Consider the following 18,823-nt stretch of genomic DNA (forward strand, 5'->3'; position numbering starts at 1 on the left):
CTGGGCGGCTCCCAACAGAATTAAAAGCACAATAAAACACCAAACATTAAAAACCTCCCTAATCATTTGGTGGTCCTTTCTCATCTTCCTTCCTTCCTTCCTTCCTTCCTTCCTTCCTTCCTTCCTCCCTCCCTCCCTCCCTCCCTCCCTCCCTCCCCCCCTCCCTCCCCCCCCTCCCCCCCCCCCTCCATCTTTGGCCCAAGAACAATGCATTTTAGTTTCAAAAGCAGAATTACAAAACTCTCAGTAAGGATTATTCCTCGGGCATCGTGTTCAGTGTTCAGTTTTATCTGACAGCCAAATCAAAGAAGTCCATATTGTTTTGGGTGTTTTTCAAGCTGCTTGGAGTTCATGGGTTCAGTTTTTATGTCTTACTGTGAAAAGTGAAATGTTTGTCAATTTTTCAAGCCCTCTCATTTTATCCAGTGTTTGGAATGAGAAATGAAGCAGCCTTTAAAAGATTGCCTTGATGTAAACCAAAGCAGTGAAACAGCTTACTACTGCCACAAAATCCGTGTTTAAAGTAATGCTCATGTGGAAAAGTGAACTTGGGCGTACGGGGTGGAAATTGTTTGAGGGGATGGGGAAAGGAGTACCTCTGAATATTATTATTCACAATTCTAGCCAACCCTTATGTTTCATTAGTTAAGGGAAATGTATTTCTAAACAAGGGATTGAAACCAGATTTAGAACCCTGTTTGCAAATTCTGGTTGATGCTGGTTGTGGTGTTATCCACTGGTAATTCTGGTGCAGTTATTTATTTCATTTGTATGCCATGTTTATCTTCCAAGAAGCTCAAGGTGGTCCCCACCCCCATTCCATCCTCAAAACAACCCTGTGAGAGTAAGTTAGGCTAAGAGGTGAAGACTGACCCAAAGTCACCCAGTGAGCTTCATGACTAAGTAGGGTTTTGAACCCTGGTATCCCAGGTGGCGCTGTGGTTAAACCACTGAGCCTAGGGCTTGCTGATCAGAAGGTCAGCGGTTTGAATCCCTGTGACGGGGTGAGCTCCCGTTGCTTGGTCCCAGCTCCAGCCAACCAGCAGTTCGAAAGCACATCAAAATGCAAGTAGATAAATAGGAACCGCTCCAGCGGGAAGGTAAACGGCGTTTCTGTGTGCTGCTCTGGTTTGCGAGAAGCGGCTTTGTCATGCTGGCCACATGACCTGGAAGCTATTCGCTAGCTCCCTCGGCCAATAATGCGAGATGAGCGCGCAACCCCAGAGTCGGTCATGACTGGACCTAATGGTCAGGGGTCCCTTTACCTTTATCCCAGGTCATAGTCCAACAGTCACACCTTTATGCCTCACTGGCTTTGACATAGTGAATGTTATCCATGAAGAGCTGTCAAGGGGAACAAGTGGATGAATACATGGTGCTGTAGTTAGAAGATCACTGGCATATCCTCAGCAGGCCTTCAGTGTAAGTTGTGAAAACACACTATGCTCAGGAATAGCCAGTCTGTGTCAAAAGTAATCAAGGGAGGCTGTTGCTGACTGGTGGGGAACCAGTGGACCAGTCGACACTGCAGCTGCTATCTTGATCATTGGCTATGCTTGCTGGGAGATGAAATCCTAACAACATACTCAGGATCACAGGTTGCCCATCCCTGCTGGAGTTCATAGATTTGAGCCCTGGTAGGCTAATATTCTTCTCTCCTACCCATTTCCTTGCATATGGAACAATACATTAAAAGACAGTGTATGTTAGAGAGAACTTACAGTAAAGAAGCACATTGTGTCACCTAAGCAGAATTTTTGCCAAGGCCAATCAAAATAGCCTTGGGAATAGATATTTAAATATTCCTTGCACCTCTAATTTTTATCCTCATTTGTATAAATCCTCTTTCCTTTAAACCTTTAATCTCTTCTTTACCAGTATCTGATCTGCCATATTTTAATGTCATTATGATTCTCTCTCTCTGGCTAAAATGTAATGCTTATTAGTTTTGGGGGAAATTCATTTTGCTATAAATGAGTCAGGATGTGAACCTCAGAGGTTAAACACAGCTGATAATACCCTTTCATGCCTAAAGTGCTTTAACAAAGCTGTGCATTTATTTCACAAAGTCCTATTAAATGAGATTTATTCTGCCATTGCATTTTGATAACAGCACTTTGAGATATTAGTGTTGTGTGAGAATTCTACCACACAGTCTGAGGGTAACTTAATGTTGTATGGCAGTTAGGATTTTGAATCAGAAGGGTCTGGTTATTGATCTGATTCACTATGAGATAAATAAAAACTGTGTGAAGAGTCTGTTTGAATCTCTAGCCCACTTTAGATGTGATCTTACATGTACCCAGAATAGTACAGGAGAAGAGAGCCCATGTGTTGGGTTCTTAATTACTCACAGTCCAATTATAACCATATGTAAACTTAAAGGGACCCCTGACCATTAGGTCCAGTTGTGACCGACTCTGGGATTGCGGTGCTCATCTCGCATTATTGGCCGAGGGAGACAGCGTACAGCTTCCAGGTCATGTGGCCAGCATGACAAAGCCGCTTCTGGCAAACCAGAGCAGCACATGGAAACACTGTTTACCTTCCCGCTATAGCTGTTCCTATTTATCTACTTGCATTTTGATGCGCTTTCGAACTGCTAGGTTGGCAGGAGTTGGGACCGAGCAACGGGAGCTCACCCCGTCACAGGGATTCGAACCACCAACCTTCTGATCAGCAAGCCCTAGGCTCTGTGGTCTAATCCACAGCGCCACATAACCATATGTACTCAAAAGTAATTCCTGTTTAATTGCATGGGGCAAAGTCCCAGGTTAGTGGGATTAGGATTATAGGTTCTAAATCACAGAGGGGAGTCTGTGTGTTTCTTAGAATGTCCTCCCTCCCATTGTGTGAATATTGGTTGCTGGGGATATGGTGATGGGGCCTGTGGCCATTTCTCACCCCCCCCTTTTCTTCCTCTGATTGATTGATTCTGCTTTGTTGCTTTTATTTTTGTAAAAACCTGCACTATGGATCTGGTAGCCAGCGAGTTATTCCTCTCCAAAGTGTAAGCAAAAATGTTGCATTTTTGAAAAAGTTAACTAAAATAGCCAATGATCCATAATAGCAGGGCACTGTGCCTGGAATATGTATTGATGCAAGGTGAAAACATAACGCGTGTTCTGGGTCCTGATAGCATCGTCAGTGCTGGTTTCTTCATGGCAGAGCATGGTGCCTGGTGGAGAACATCTTTTCTCACCACTTGTGTGGAACTCTGCAAAAGTTAGGGAAAGTTGTGCATATGGGTGTGAGACATTTTTCTTTTACGTAAGGAGAGTTTAGGCTTTTCTGACAACCATACTGGCTGCCTCAACCACACTTGCTTTTTGCAGGATGGTGCAAGAAGTATTTGCCAATCCATGAAATGGGCAGGCAAGTTAATCCTGCATCCTTGCTTACTTAGCATTCATCATGCTTTACCTAGCCATTGTGGTAATATATAGGTTTGGTTTATCCATGCAAGTATAGACATTGACTTGTATTCAGTGATGGGGAAGAAAGAACCTTATTCCAATGCTTTGTTTTGCCCAGTTGTTGCCAGAAGCTGGAGCAATGGGAATCCTGCATTCTGGTTCTGTGATCCTGTGGCTGCTTACTTACCTGTTTACAGTTACCTCTGTGAAGACACATCAGATAGGCAGAGCACTTAGCATGAACCCACCATAAGTGTTTTGAACTGGATTGTGGGGGTGGGGATGTAGGTGGTGAACTTGTGACAGATACTGGATGTGATACTGACATTCTGTTTTATATGTCAGCCCTTAAAGTCTCCCGCTTTGATTATCAGCCCACTGAAGCCAGTTCATTTGCGGTACAATTATAGCTCAAGCATCCTTTCTCCATTCCCCTCTCCTTCCACTACCACCGTATTTAGTATTCAGTTATTTTAGATGCAAACATGGTTCATGACTCTGGTACATATTAAAATACTGACCTCAGGGGTAGCATTAAGCTATGTCTGTTTCATGCCCTCTGTGACCCCAGTGTCTGGGGCAAGTGGAAGGTTTCACTTCTCAGCTGTGCCCCAGTTGCAATCTGCATACATTGTCTCACTTTAATGTAAGTCACTATGAATCGAGCCTGTTCCTATTTGCTTACATTGCCCTTTGATCTACTTTCTGGGTTCTGTTTCTTGATAGTACAGTGGTACCTCGGGTTACAGACGCTTCAGGTTACAGACTCCGCTAACCCAGAAATAGTACCTCGGGTTAAGAACTTTGCTTCAGGATGGGAACAGAAATTGCATGGCGGCGGGAGGCCCCATTAGCTAAAGTGGTACCTCAGGTTAAGAACAGTTTCAGGATAAGAACGGCCCTCCAGAACGAATTAAGTTCTTAACCACTGTATTGATTGTGGTGGAAATTTAGCCCTCTTCAGGCAATCTGAAGAGAGGAAATTAACACAATAGAGTCCTCCCCTCCATCACCTGCCACAAACTGGTGGGCAGATTTCTGAATCTGGGAGCTCCTGTAATTGTGGAGGTTTCCATGTGATTTTAGAACCCCGATATACCAGGGTTTAAATTGCATGGAGAGCCCTCTATGAGTACAGGAAATTCCCTGCTTCAGAAATTGACCTTCCAACATGGGATGGAGTTTAGTATTTTTGGCCCTGCTCACATGAGTATTTAACACCTGAAAGGGGTTCTAAAGAACTGACTTTATATCTTATTTACTTTATATTTGGGAAAGTTGTTCATTATGCATTTGAATATTCATGTTATCATAACCAGGTTTTGCATGATGGTACCTACAGTCAAGGCACAGGTTTTCCTCTATATTTTTCGATACAATTGGATGTCATTTTGAATCAAGATGGCGGACCAAAACTTTTGAAACTGCACTCAGTTGAATCACTAATTTCAAAACTGCACTGTTTTCAGATTAGAGGGAGAGGGATAAGCAAGAGGAAGGAAAATTAATACAGAATTATTTTGCTTCTGTTCAAACAGCAGAAGTTTTTTTCTGGTTAACTCAGCTTATGGTTTTGAAATATGTAAATACTGGTTTGTTTCATGAAGACTCGAGCAAAGTTGGATTATGTTGCTATTAGGAGCTAGTCCATGTTGTGCTAAAAATAAAACTGCAGCTAACAGACTAGGTTAAGAATTTGGGCCTTATGTTTTGTTTCATGTGCCAGGAACTATTTTAAATATAAACAAGATTAATAAGAGCTCAATCTTACTCTATTTTTTTAAAAAACAAAGTACTACAAAAGTTTTCTTAAACTCATTATGCATGATAAATTTCCAGGGGTCTAACTATGAGTGGTAATAACTGAGTTTTAGAGCGTAGCAGTGAAAGCTTGATTTGAGCATTTGATTAATTTACTTGGTATAAGCAATAAATAGCCATTTTTAAGAGCCTTTAATGAAACACCTCCAGGAAACAATGGCAATCAATGAACCCTAACTTAATTAAGTCCTGTATCTTTTCTATGAGATACTTCTCATTTAACTGCTTTATCACAGTCATCTTCTTGAATTGCTTAAATTATTAATTTTTCTTATGATGTGTACAACTCTCTATATTTATGCCAATACATGAGCCAAATTATTTTGTGCTAGACATATGTGTCTATTAATTTAATGAGGAGAAATGGAGAGAAAGTATTAAAATAATGACCTAACATTAATTTCTATAAGGAGACATTTTCATTGCACTTAATGCACGGCTGCAAATGGAAATTTTCTTTTATGCATAATAGTGGAAAGTAAATTAGCCAATATGCAAACTAATGCTTAAAAGACTTTAATCTCATGGTGTTAGGAGAGAGCCTGACTTCTATATGGAATGTCTTGATTCTCTTTACTACCAAACTTTGAGCAATAGCAGACGCTCATTTTTGAGAGTAGGAAGCCTTATTTGGAAGTGCCCAAAAGGCATTGATCAAAATATATCTTATTTTCCTTTTCTGGGTTGAGCTTGAGGAATCTCATAAGCTTTAGACCAGTTGTATACTTTAAAATACGCTAATAATTCGACAAACAAAGGGGTAATATTAAGGCTTTCCTTCTCCTCCTCTTCTTCTTTATCCTCCTCTGGCAAATATAACAGGAATCGGCATACAGTTTGCTGGCATGTATGTCTACAATTTGAAGTCTGATGATGGAGAGAGAAATGCTCCATGACTTGAGGATGTACTACAAGTTCTCCTTTTTTAGATTTTGTCTGCCTGGAAGCAGCTCACCAGGTGAGGTGGATCTGCTACCGTAAAATAGCCTCTTGGCAGATGGGTTGCTGTTCTTTACCAGGAGGGAAGAGCGAAGAGCACAGTTGTAGTGGATCCCACCACTGTAGACCAATTATGTAGCGGATCCAAAACTACATACAGTACATATCCCATCATAACCACCACAGGTTATCTTTTGGTCTGTGTTTTGGTCTGTGATTTGTTGTCTTCAGCACAAGGTTTTATTTACAGTGCAAAGTTGGTAAAACAAAGATGGGTCAGGAGTTGTGTTCTTTCAAGAAACAGTTAACTTATTAATTACACTAAATCTAAGGGTGTTGCAGGCGTTAATACAAAGTATAAAATGTGTAGCTTCTCTTAAACTTCAGTTGCTAAAAATCAGTTGTTACACTTCAGGTAGATGTTCAGGTTTCTAGAATAAATGGTAAAATGCTTAATTCAGTTTCTGTTACTTCACTCTCATTTCTTTACATAGTTATGACAGTTGTTAAATACTTTTGACACAGCACAGCTTCCTTCACAACTTAATACAACTGGTTCATGAGTGAGGGGCATTTTTTGTCAGTTACCCAACCTCTTAACAATCCCACTCCTGAGGTATTCCAATTAATATATCAGACCGAGAGGATAACCTCACTTCTTTTTACTGGTTTTGGGAGTCTTCTTTTTCTAGAAGATCTCTCCTCTTACTGCAATGAGACCCAAATAGACTGTTTTCTCACAGTTTCTACTTCTGCTGACTCAAACTCAGCCTTCCCGTTACTCCTGTCTGTATACTCTCTCCCAAGACACTCAACACAGTCTTACTATCTAAGCTACGAGGCTCCTTCCTCTAGCTATAGACATTCTCCTCAGAGCAGATCTTAAACTAAGATTTGAACTAACTCTCTCAGACAAACCATATCCTAAACAGGGCAGTCTCGAGCAGGTCGCGTGCCCTGGTGCTGAGGGGCGGAGATCGCTTCGGCGCCCCCGCCCTCGCAGGGCGCAGCATTGTTTCCGCACGGCTTTTCCACGCGGCGCCCTGCCTACCGGCTCAGCGCCCTGGCGCACCGCGCCACCGGGGGTCTACCTACAGCCGGCCCTGATCCTAATCCCTCTATCCCACCTCAAATTAAGCCCTGTGTAAAACAAAAACAAAAACCCTCAAAAACTGAAGCAGTACATGAATGTGTATGATGCCTGCTCCTGATCTATCCCAGGGAGAATGTAATCCCTGATTTTTTGCATTCCCATTTGTCTCCTGCCTCTAGCTATCCTTGCTAATCACAGTCTCTTGCCTTTGTCTCAGAGTTTTAGATATTCATACCCTGTGGACAGGGGACCATGAGTGCCTGTGTTCTGTGGTAGTTGTGCAGCTGGGCACATTGTCCCTTCGTTTGGTACTTTCATTCTTGTATGTTATTAAGTTTATTTATTTTTTATTTGATGGAAATATTCGGCTCTCACACGGAAGGCCATTCTGAGCAGGAGGGGGGAAATGACTTTGCACTGCTAATATATGACTGACTCAAATCTTAGAATCATAGAATCATAGAGTTGGAAGAGACCACAAGGGCCATCCAGTCCAACCCCCTGCCAAGCAGGAAACACCATCAAAGCATTCCTGACAGATGGCTGTCAAGCCTCTGCTTAAAGACCTCCAAAGAAGGAGACTCCACCACACTCCTTGGCAGCAAATTCCACTGCCAAACAGCTCTTACTGTCAGGAAGTTCTTCCTAATGTTTAGGTGGAATTTTCTTTCTTGTAGTTTGAATCCGTTGCTCCGTGTCCGCTTCTCTGGAGCAGCAGAAAACAACCTTTCTCCCTCCTCTATATGACATCCTTTTATATATTTGAACATGGTTATCATATCACCCCTTAACCTTCTCTTTGTATCTTATTTATCTTAATTCTGAAAATACCATCTCTTTTCTTTTGAATTATCCTGGGATAGAGTGTCCTTCATTTGGGGAATTGTTTGTTTGTCTGGTAAAGTGGAACCAACAGAATGAAAGGAAGATGTTGTTGAATACCCACAATTCTCTTGTCTCTCACATTAAACGAAGTGTTTCTAGACTTCTAGGCATGAGGCAGCTTATAAAATAAATTATAACAAGAAATATACCGAATCAAGGGGCTTTGACATAAGAAAAGAGGAAGACATGATACATGGATACATACACTCATGTTACAAAATGCAGAGTATTTGCATCAGTGAGAATGAGATCGCACAGGAAAACTTTTTTAAAAAAAGCTTTTAATGTGTATAAAGTGGTGACCATTTTTTAACCTTCCCCACATTAGATGAAATAATAAATAAAGTAACACAAGAAGAAACTAGCCACAGAGCACAGCCATCAAAATGCTGTGCAGAAGAGCAAATGCCCCACTCTGGCCAAGGTACAGAGTATGAGTCTCCAATGTACAGCCCAAGTTATCTTGGTTTCCTCCACTCTCCATTTATTTATTTATTCCCCCTCCCCACGCAAAGCTGTGATCGCATAAATATAATCAGCGTAAGATGTGATTTACCGGTGTCCCCAGTGATAGCTGCTGTTTACAGAAATAAACAAAAGTCCTTCTGGGCACACTATAGTTCTATGGGTTGCAGTAAGGGTTACTTTTGCATGACAAATTAAGAAAAGCAAACAGACATGTCTCCCCCCCAAGCAAATGCTCACTCCCTCTTCTTGAGCACAGAAGCATCAAGGACCATGTATGCACTATAAATTTAAAGCACATGCCCCCCCCAAAAAAAATCCTGGGAACTGTAGTTTGTAAGAGTGCTGGGAATTTGCAGCTCTCTCTGGAGTGAACTATAGTTCCCAGGGTTCTTTGGGGGAAGCAATGTGGTTTCAATGGTGTAAACACAACCTTAGTAAGGAGACAAAATCAGCACTCATCTGAATCTTTAAAACTCATCAGCAACTTGCATGGGCAGAGAGCTGGAGGGGGCAGAGGTGGCGGGAGCTGTTGTCATTTAACATGCCATCTCCCTCTCCCTGGGCATAATGCAAATCCTATGGGCTTCCTCTCTTTTTGACATGGTTTTCATTGCAGTTTAATGTTCTGCTTGAACAGTCAAGAAGAAAAAAAACCCTTTTGCCTGAACCTTTGTTTTGTTGATGCCCTAAACAGCATCAAAGAAACCCAGCACTGTCTCCTTAAGGCCCCAGACTTCACGTTTGGTGTGACATTTTTCTTGTTGTTAAATAAACTCTGACCATGAGCAGCTGTCAGGCAGAAATACACCACAGGCTAGCATTCAATGAAACACCAGACAAGCATTTTGGCAGCCAGAGGGCTCTTGTTTTCTTCTCTTCCTATTCTCCCCCACTCTTGACACATGTAAGAAACTAAAATTCAGTCAAGCATGGTATCCTTGATTAGCTATTGTGTGTTTTTTTTTCTAATAAGGAAAATGTATTTCATCATCTCAAGTGGTATACAGACTACTTAGCTCTCTGTGTATAGACATATATTTGTTTGTGTGTGTATCAATCAATAGTAAATACATCCCAGCTTAGTTTGGCATTTGAAAAACAGTCCTGAGAGATCACACCTGCCTGGAAGCAACTCAAGTTCATTTTCAGTAATACACTTTTGCGTGTGGAGGTCCCCAAATCCACCCCTCAAATAACTCACCACATAGACATAATTTTTATTTAATGGTTTTTGGCATGAATTTGACCACAACTTTTATTGAATACAAAACATGTGAGTGGTTGCGTAGGCATTGGTTCTCAACTGTCACCTAAGGACAGAAATAATAATAATAACTTGCCTTGTCAACACGGGGAAATCCTACAGGGAGAGACGGGGACCCGGGTGCAATGAACTCTCCCCTCTCCCTTCAGGATCCCGGGGGCCTCAATATGCCGTCCTGGCCCCCTACCTTGGGGTTACAGACACAGCATAGAGCCCCTGTACTCCTGACCGGAATTTCCCCAACCACGCAGGCATAAACTTGGGCCAACATAATCAAACAGACCCTTTAATACAACCAAAATAACCAATGCCTAACCGCCAACCTTACACGTTGTGACTATTTGCTATGCAGTAGGCAAAAAACCAGATGGCACCAGCCAATCAGCCAAATGGAAAAAAATTCCTACCAGGCCCCTGAATACAGGCGACCCCTTGAGAGGCACAGCAATGTCAACACAGAGGCCTAAAAACAGTGGAGGGCGGGTGGGGATCAGAAACGCAGCCAAAGAGAAAGAGAAAACAAGCATTTAACCTTATATACCCCATGGGTTGGACTTACCAATTGCAACATGCTACTGTATTTTGTCCAACAGCCCAGATCCAATGGACAGTGGCCACTCATGCCCCCACCTTTAACTCAGGAGTGGTTTGCTAGCCCCCACCGCAAATCGTGCTCTCTATGATAGAGAACCCGCATTAAGGGATTTTAAGAATGGGGAAATAATATACAAATATAGTATTTAAAAAGAATACTAATGGTTTTCTTATCTGTGATCATCTGTGTTCACTTTAACTGTGTGTATGTTCTCTGATTCACATATATTAGCTCCCCCTGAATCAATGTTAACAAGCCAAAGTTCCCAATCCTTTCTTGCATAGCAAAATGAAGAATATGTGGTTTTGCTTTTTGCCACAGGAATAGCCAAATGACAAAACATTGTGCACTATTTGCATTTCTCTGTCTACTGGGATAAAATACATTATGTGAGAATATTCTGTTTGGTAAATGCTTTTTGTGAGTGACTCTCATGTTTGGGTGTTTTGCTTTTTTAAAATGTAATCAGCAAAATAAAATAGTGTAAGATACAGAGGGTTTAGTTGGTCTTTTTAAAATAACACTTCCCAAGAGGCAAAATGTGTGTTACTTTTTTATAACTGTTGTTCAAGCAGTTGGAGGCAGTATGGTATTTTCATGTACTGTATCAGACTTTGGTTGGGTGATTTTTGTTTGTTTGTTTTACTCCTTTCTCTGTGCTAGACTGCTTACAGGAGGCTCCTCCTAAACAAGTTACCGTAAATCTAAAATATGCCAAGAGTTTCTATGAGAGCAAGGGAGGAAGAGAATGGTGTGGAAAAGTATGAGTAGAGCAGATTCACAGCAATATCAAAGGGACTTCAGCATCAATCTGCCACATGGAAGACATTCTGTCAGCCTCTATTTATGCTTGTGATCATCATAGCTGTTTGCCTTTGATCTAATGGGACGTCTCTTTTCTCCTTTTTTATTTTTGTAGGATAAAGCGGTGGGTGGATAAGATGCAAGAAGACCTAGTAAGGCTGGTGAAAACAGCGAGTGGGGTGGATGAACTTGCTCAAGTAAGTGACAATTACAAGGATGTAGTGCACGAGGAGGTTCACAAATGGACACCTAGTAAATGGTGGCCAATCTCGTTCCACTAAGGAGTTTTTCGGAGAGCAAAAAGCCAACACTGTTAGGGCTTGGCTTCAGATTTGGAACGTAGCACTGGTGCAAATGGGGCAGTAGCTTCTCGTGAACAGCAGTTGCATCGTAGGAGCCTTGGTGGAACAGTGTGCTCAAGTAGCAAAATGTATTGGGCTGTCCCTGCGTTCTGGAGCCTAGTGTCATATTGCATGTGCTTCTATTGCTGCTAACAAGTTGAAAGTCATGGGCAGAAGCAGCAAGGTGCAGATGGCACAGATGTCCTGTGGAAGACGCCATCTGTACCCTCCATTTATTTTTCGTTTTTGAGCTCTTTGCATTAGCCAGCATTCCCCCCTGCCACTTACACACAACCCAACACCAAAGGGGTTTTTCCAACACAAACTGTGACAGTGAAAACAAATGTGGTTTCCTCCTTTAAAGAAATAATAAAAGAAACTGAAAGCCTAAAATTTCAGGAGCACAAATAATTTAATAAATTGTGTGCTGTATGCAAAGAATGGCCTGGAGCACTTAACAGCTCTTCCTATTATATTTCTTTCCTCCAAAGCTAACTTGATAAAGGAGGTTGCTGCATATTCATTAATTGACTTACTGTCGTCTGACTTTGTTTAGTCAGACTTGCTTATTGTTAGGAAAAGCTAATATTTAATCAGGTGCAAAAGGCATGGTCTTATTACTGCCTCTCACAGCAGCAAAAACTCCTTTCATTATTCTGCCTGTCTGGTGAATGTGAAATGCTGTAAATGGTGACTGGAAAAAGGTGGGGGTGTCTGTAGTGAGCTAGAAAAGCCCAGATTGTCAAAGACTTACAATGTATTCCTCTGAAAGGAGAGCAAGTCTTCCGCAGTACAGTGGTCCCTCGACTTACGAATTATTCAACATCCGTAGGTTTTGACTTACGAATGGGACAAATGGCCACACGCTTACGAATTTTTCTACATCCGAACGGAAACCGTTGGCAGCTTTAAATGCGGTTTTTCGACTTACGGATTTTTCCGAATATTTTTTTTTCCTATGGGAAACCACGTTTCGACTTCCGAACTTTTCAACCTACGAATGTGCATTCGCAACGGATTAAGTTCGTAAGTCGAGGGACCACTGTAATTCAACTCTGTTACTGATTTCATAGGAAGAATGTTAGAAACACTTTGTGGAAGGGAAGAACTTCCTGATTGCAGAGGACATGACAAGGTGTGTGGTTGTCAGTCATTGTGCGAGTGGAATGGGACCTGCATGTTTCCCCTGGATTCCCATGTGGATGTGGGAAGAGAAGTCACCCCTTGGCAAAGGAAAATCCTGCAGCCCTTACTTGGAGGGGGTGGCCTCATTGCAATGGCTCCCAGGGAGCTGTAAACAGGCAGTTTGTCAGTTGCATGTAGGCATCTGCACTGTGAATCCTGTAAGCAATGCACGGTTGCAAGACCCAGATGCCACTTTGTGCTTGATAAATAGATAGGAACTTTATTTGCATTAGCCATTAGCTATAGCAGTAAGATTTTGAATCCCTGCAACAGGGTGAGCTCCTGTTGTTCGGTCCCAGCTCCTGCCCACCTAGCAGTTTGAAAGCACATCAAAGTGCAAGTAGATAAATAGGGACTGCTCCGGCGGGAAGGTAAACGGCATTTCCGTGCGCTGCTCTGGTTCGCCAGAAGCGGCTTAGTCAAGCTGGCCACATGACCTGGAAGCTGTACGCCTGCTCCCTCGGCCAATAACACGAGATGAGCGCCGCAACCCCAGAGTCGGACACGACTGGACCTGATGGTCAGGGGCCCCTTTACCTTTATAGCAATAAGATACGGATAACATACACTGGGGATAGAGCTAAATAGCTATACAAAATACGTTCTGGAGGTTTAAAAGGTAAAGGGATCCCTGACCATTAGGTCCAGTTGTGACCGACTCTGGGGTTGCGGCACTCATCTCGCGTTATTGGCCGAGGGAGCCAGTGTACAGCTTCCAGGTCACGTGGCCAGCATGACAAAGCCGCTTCTGGCAAACCAGAGCAGCACATGGAAACGCCGTTTACCTCCCTGCTATAGCGGTACCTATTTATCTACTTGCACTTTGATGTGATTTTGAACTGCTAGGTTGGCAGGAGCTGGGACCGAGCAACAGGAGCTCACCCTGTCATGGGGATTTGAACCACCAACCTTTTGATTGGCAAGCCCAAGAGGCTCCGTGGTTTAGACCACAGCGCCACCCGCATCCCATTTATATACTGTATATGGACTTATGCAAAACATTTGTTCCAGAATAATATCCAACTCTTCTACTTTCCATACAAAATACGTTCTGGAGGTTTAAAAGGTAAAGGGACCCCTGACCATTAGGTCCAGTCGTGACCGACTCTGGGGTTGCGGCGCTCATCTCGTGTTATTGGCCGAGGGAGCAGGCGTACAGCTTCCAGGTCATGTGGCCAGCTTGACTAAGCCGCTTCTGGCGAACCAGAGCATCACATGGAAACGCCGTTTGCCTTCCTGCTATAGCAGTACCTATTTATCTACTTGCACTTTGACGTGATTTTGAACTGCTAGGTTGGCAGGAGCAGGGACCGAGCAACAGGAGCTCACCCCGTCGCAGGGTTTCGAACCGCCGACCTTCTGATCGGCAAGCCCTAGGCTCTGTGGTTTAACCCACCGCGCCACCTGCGTATTCTGGAGGTTTACAGCAATACAAATGAAATAATTTTCTGATGATCTTGTTCTTTCTAGTTCTCTACAGCCCCTTAGGATGAAGCCAGGTGGATTCATAGCGACCTTCCCCTAGCTGTGTGCTCTCCACATGTTGTTGAACATCCAAGCATCGGCCCCAGCCAGCATGGTACCCTCAATGGTTAGGGTTAATGGGGAAGGCTGTGTGCAAGCCACCCAGGGCTGACGTAGTCCATAGCTGCCAAGTTTTCCCTTTTCTCGCGAGGAAGCCTATTCAGCATAAGGGAATTTCCCTTTAAAAAAGGGATAACTTGGCAGCTATGACGTAGTCCAGTTCAAGCTGTATCCATCAAAGTCGTTATACAGATAGCCCTTGCATAAACTCTGAACATAAGCCTTTTTAGACAAGCCCCATCTTCCCCTGTCCTTCACCTGATAACCTGCATGTTAGGTTATGACAGGTGGGTGTTGTAGAAGAAACATAATATAGACTGGCTAGCCGAAGCTTTCTAACAAACAAAACATCTGTGTTCAGCCTAAGAGTCAAGGTATCATAAAAATTTAACCTGTTCCATAACAAAATTCAGAGTCGTGTGAAGCTCGATTGACAGCTGGATTGACCCTATTGCTGTTGAGATCTGTGTATATGATCCTATTGACTTTACTCATCAACTGACCATTTCCATGGCTTGCCTGCTGTGAAGGTAAAGGTAAAGGGACCCCTGACCATTAGGTCCAGTTGCGAATGACTCTGCTGGTAGTGTTCTCTCAATCTAATTAACATTGTGTGTAGTCTAAAAGGCAAAGTAATTAAATGTTCATGCTCTGCTAGAGTCCCTTACTGGACAGGGTAATAAAAAATGAGTTACCGTAGTTTGGCTCTCAAATGTCAAGCCACTTGAAGGGAACAATCGCTCCTTTAAATATGATGAATATGCCCTTCTTTCGCAACTCAGGAGTGAGAAAAAAATCTAGAATACAGGAGAGAAAACTTAACCCCCCCCCCAGTAGAACCTTCTTGCAAAACCACCTAATTGGATAGAACACTACTCCCAGAATATATTTCCATTTTGATATGGAGCTGCACTAGCAAGTCAAGCGTGATATTCCCAAGGCATTATGTTAGTTCAGTCCCAGAGCTATGGAGCAAGTGTATACAGTTAACTGTCTGCAGATGATAAAACATAGAGTGAAAGGAACATTGGATTTAGAGGACGGATGCTAAAGGCAGCTTTGGACATTGCAAACCAGTGGTGACAGAGGAAGGGTGTTTGACCCGAGCTCCCTATTTTTCATTGCTTCCTTTTTAATTTGCGGAATGGGGTCGCTCACTCTCCACATGCATCTGACATTTGCATTTTTGCATTTGAAAGAGCAAAGAAAAAAAAGGGGGGGTGAATCACAAGTGATCTGCACATCTTGTGATACTCTTTGTTCATAAGGTATGAAACTTCTTTAAAACTCAAAAGAAATGTGCTCATCCTTACTAACCTTTAGGAAACTAGCAGAAAATATGCCTTTGGAAAGCTTCTCCTTTTTTCTGTGTGGTCTAAGGGAGGCACAGGAACAAGGTTAGCAGTGACTAGAAGTTGGTTAGTAACATATTCGTTTGTTTCAATGCTGATTCATGTGACCTGCAAACCAACACAGCTGTGCTTGTGTGTATGCATGTGAGTACATAGATATATGGGATTTTGAAAAGGGTTGTGGTTTAGAAATAGAAATTTTTATACACATTTTGTAAATGCAAATGAATGCTGATAGCTGCAAGATGAGTCTGGGCTCAGCTCTAGAGCTAAGCCAGGCAATCAGGAGAATAACTCTTGCTAGACTAGACCACACTGGACTGCAGGCAAGGCATCATATGCCTGAATGCTTCTCCTTACCAAAAATAACAAAAAAGCCCCTCTTCACAATGTATTAAAATAGTATCTCAGGAGCAATGAGTAAATCAGATCTTTGGGGGCATTTGGCTCCATGTCATTGTAATCACATTGGAGAGTGATTACAATCACATTGTAATCACTGCCCCACACCCCACCGCCCCACTCGTCACCCACACATTGGGGAAACACCTGTAATAGGGGACCTTCTGTGTGCTTGAGGAACAGGCACAGTCTATGTGTAGCCCTCCAGATGTTCTGGACTACAACTGCTGGCGGCCCAACTCAGCGTGGCCCAAGATCAGGGATGGTGTTGGTGAAGACATCTGACAAGTGTCATGTTAGCTACCCCACCGTAGACTCTTCCCATGATTCACAGCCTTTATTACACAGGGTTAAAAATCCCTTGCCCATACCACAGGCTCCTCTTACGCACATGGATGCTAGGAATGGCAAGGCCTTTTGGCTCTCTCTAAGAACTTCCATAAACATGAGCAGTACAAAGTGGCACTGTTGGCATCCTGCACTTTATTTCCCTTTAGCCATATAACTTGAAGACAGGTCACAGCTTAAATACCATTCACTCCTGTTAGTGGGTCTGCTTGGAGGTTCCTGGTGTGAGAGTCACTCACACCAGTACAGAAAGAGTGGGATTCAGATGCTTGAGACCTGGGTTCAAGGCCCGCTTTAGAGTAGTCTCATTGTGTAGCCATTGGCAAGTGGTTATCATCTTCCAGACTTCTCCATCTGTAAAAAGCAAACTGCCTTTCACAGTCAAGCTGCAGAAATTGAGGAGACATCTGTATACTCTGTTATTGACAATAATCATTCAGAAATGGGGCTACTGAAGTGTGAGTGTATGAAGAAGCTATAGCTTATGATTGAGGTTATTTTCTTACCCCCTCTTGAGTCTGTTTTCATTTAAATAATAAAGAAGATGGAATACTTTGAGAACTACTGACATTTTATTTAGACTTTGTGTGTATGAAAAGGAAACTGTGTGGGATGTAATCTTTTCTTGTCTAATCATGTCAAAACTTTAAATTGCTGCAGGGCTATGGCTCATGTTTCACAAGATACAGGCCACAGTAGAATTTGTATCTCAAACAAATAAGGACAGGGCCTTGCACTTCATCTTACTGGGGTGCATCTGAAAGTAGCTTCAGACATTTCTACCAGTGTGGAGAAAGCAGGTGTATGACTGACTTGACCAGTCTCTTTTCATGCTTTCAATTTGTTCAATTTGTGTGTGTTTTTTAAAGTGCTTCCCTTCTAATATCTCAAGAGAAGAATTTTACATTTCTTCTGCAAAGGGATCTGTGAACTCCCCCGGCATCTGGAACATAGACATCTCACAGCTGCATGGTTTCCCATTAGGTGGGAAGCATGAAAGGTGCACAGATCACCCCATGGACCTACTTTATATGAACCTGATCCAGATTCCTGTGTGATGTGTTCCATGTTTCCATGGAACATTGGAGGAGCAAGCTTCTCTCTACTTAGTATCCATCTTTCCTATCTCTCTAAATATGTCCCACCACCTCTATTTTTTTGGGTTTATTTCTTCAGATTGACAGCATGTGCCAAGCTCAAGGTTGTCTATAGAGTTTTGTACATCCATTGTGTCTTGTCTATCAAGCAGCAGGACACTGGGAGAACTGCTTTTTACATATGTAGCCACCAGAAGAAAAAAAAACCAAGGGAGAAAAAGAGAAATATTGTGTATGTTATTCTGAAATGGAAAGTATTGTTTTTAGGAAGCACAGTATCAAAAATCTTTTTACTGAGTCCACTCCTAAGATGCTCCAGCATAGGCATGCTTGGAACAGGGAATGCCAGTAGTTCTGCCCCTGAAATGTTATAAAATATGGCTCCAGTTTTGCAAGGTGATTATGCAGTTTCAAGTACTTTCTCCCTGTCTTGTTCCATGTTCTGATGCAGTAAATTCCTAAGCTGCCACTGTGTGAATTTCATATACGTAATACAGTGGTCCTTTTTCACTAGTCTTACTCTTGGTTTTCTGATATTTCTTCCTGACAAATAACTGTCTTTACTTGTTTACATTGTGGGAGGAGAATGTCATTTTAACACATTGTTAGTTTTAGTGTACAGTCATACCTTGGTTTAAGTACGCATCGGTTTGAGTATTTTCAGTTTAAGTACTCCACGGACCTGTCTGGAACGGATTAATCCACTTTCCATTACTTTCAATTGGAAAGTTTGCTTCAGGTTAAGTACGCTTCAGGTTAAGTACAGACTTCCGGAACCAATTGTGTTTGTAAACTGAGGAACCACTGTACACAAAAATGCACTCAAGGGTTGTAAGGAGGCCGCGATTTCTGTCCCACCATGGTTTTGTTACAGTCAGCATTGTTTCTGTTCTGTTACAATTTGGCTTCTGCTAAAAGCTACATTATTAATCTTGCTATCTGCTGCAGCTGAATCTTACATACAGGTACTTAATTATGTGATTAATTTCAATGCATTTCAACAGAAGGGAAACATCAAAAACAATGCATTAAATATCACAATTATTTGTGCAATATTTGAGGCCTAAAATAACCAATAATGCATTTGCTTGCATGGTTTCCATTCCTCACTTCTGACAAACAAGCAGATTGTAGAAATTTCTGCTCCTGTTTCTGACAGAATTCTCTACCCTCCCAACTTCACTTGTTCTTCAAGTTTCAGCCACCTCCTGAAAGCAGGATACCAGAGG

At 42.4% G+C, this 18,823-nt stretch overlaps 1 protein-coding gene across 4 annotated transcripts in view; it reads left to right on the top strand.

The window, feature by feature from the left end:
* The window catches only part of CACNA2D1 (calcium voltage-gated channel auxiliary subunit alpha2delta 1), a 412,878-nt gene that overhangs the window by 57,119 nt on the left and 336,936 nt on the right, over positions 1-18,823 (top strand). For all 4 annotated transcript variants that reach the window (XM_035127294.2, XM_035127296.2, XM_060279497.1 and 1 more), the window contains exon 2: positions 11,401-11,482. In XM_035127294.2, the coding sequence (XP_034983185.1) occupies positions 11,401-11,482 (82 nt within the window). The remainder of the gene's footprint in view (positions 1-11,400; positions 11,483-18,823) is intronic.

Source organism: Zootoca vivipara, chromosome 10, assembly GCF_963506605.1.
Source record: "Zootoca vivipara chromosome 10, rZooViv1.1, whole genome shotgun sequence".
In the NCBI taxonomy this organism is placed as follows: Eukaryota; Metazoa; Chordata; class Lepidosauria; order Squamata; family Lacertidae; genus Zootoca; species Zootoca vivipara.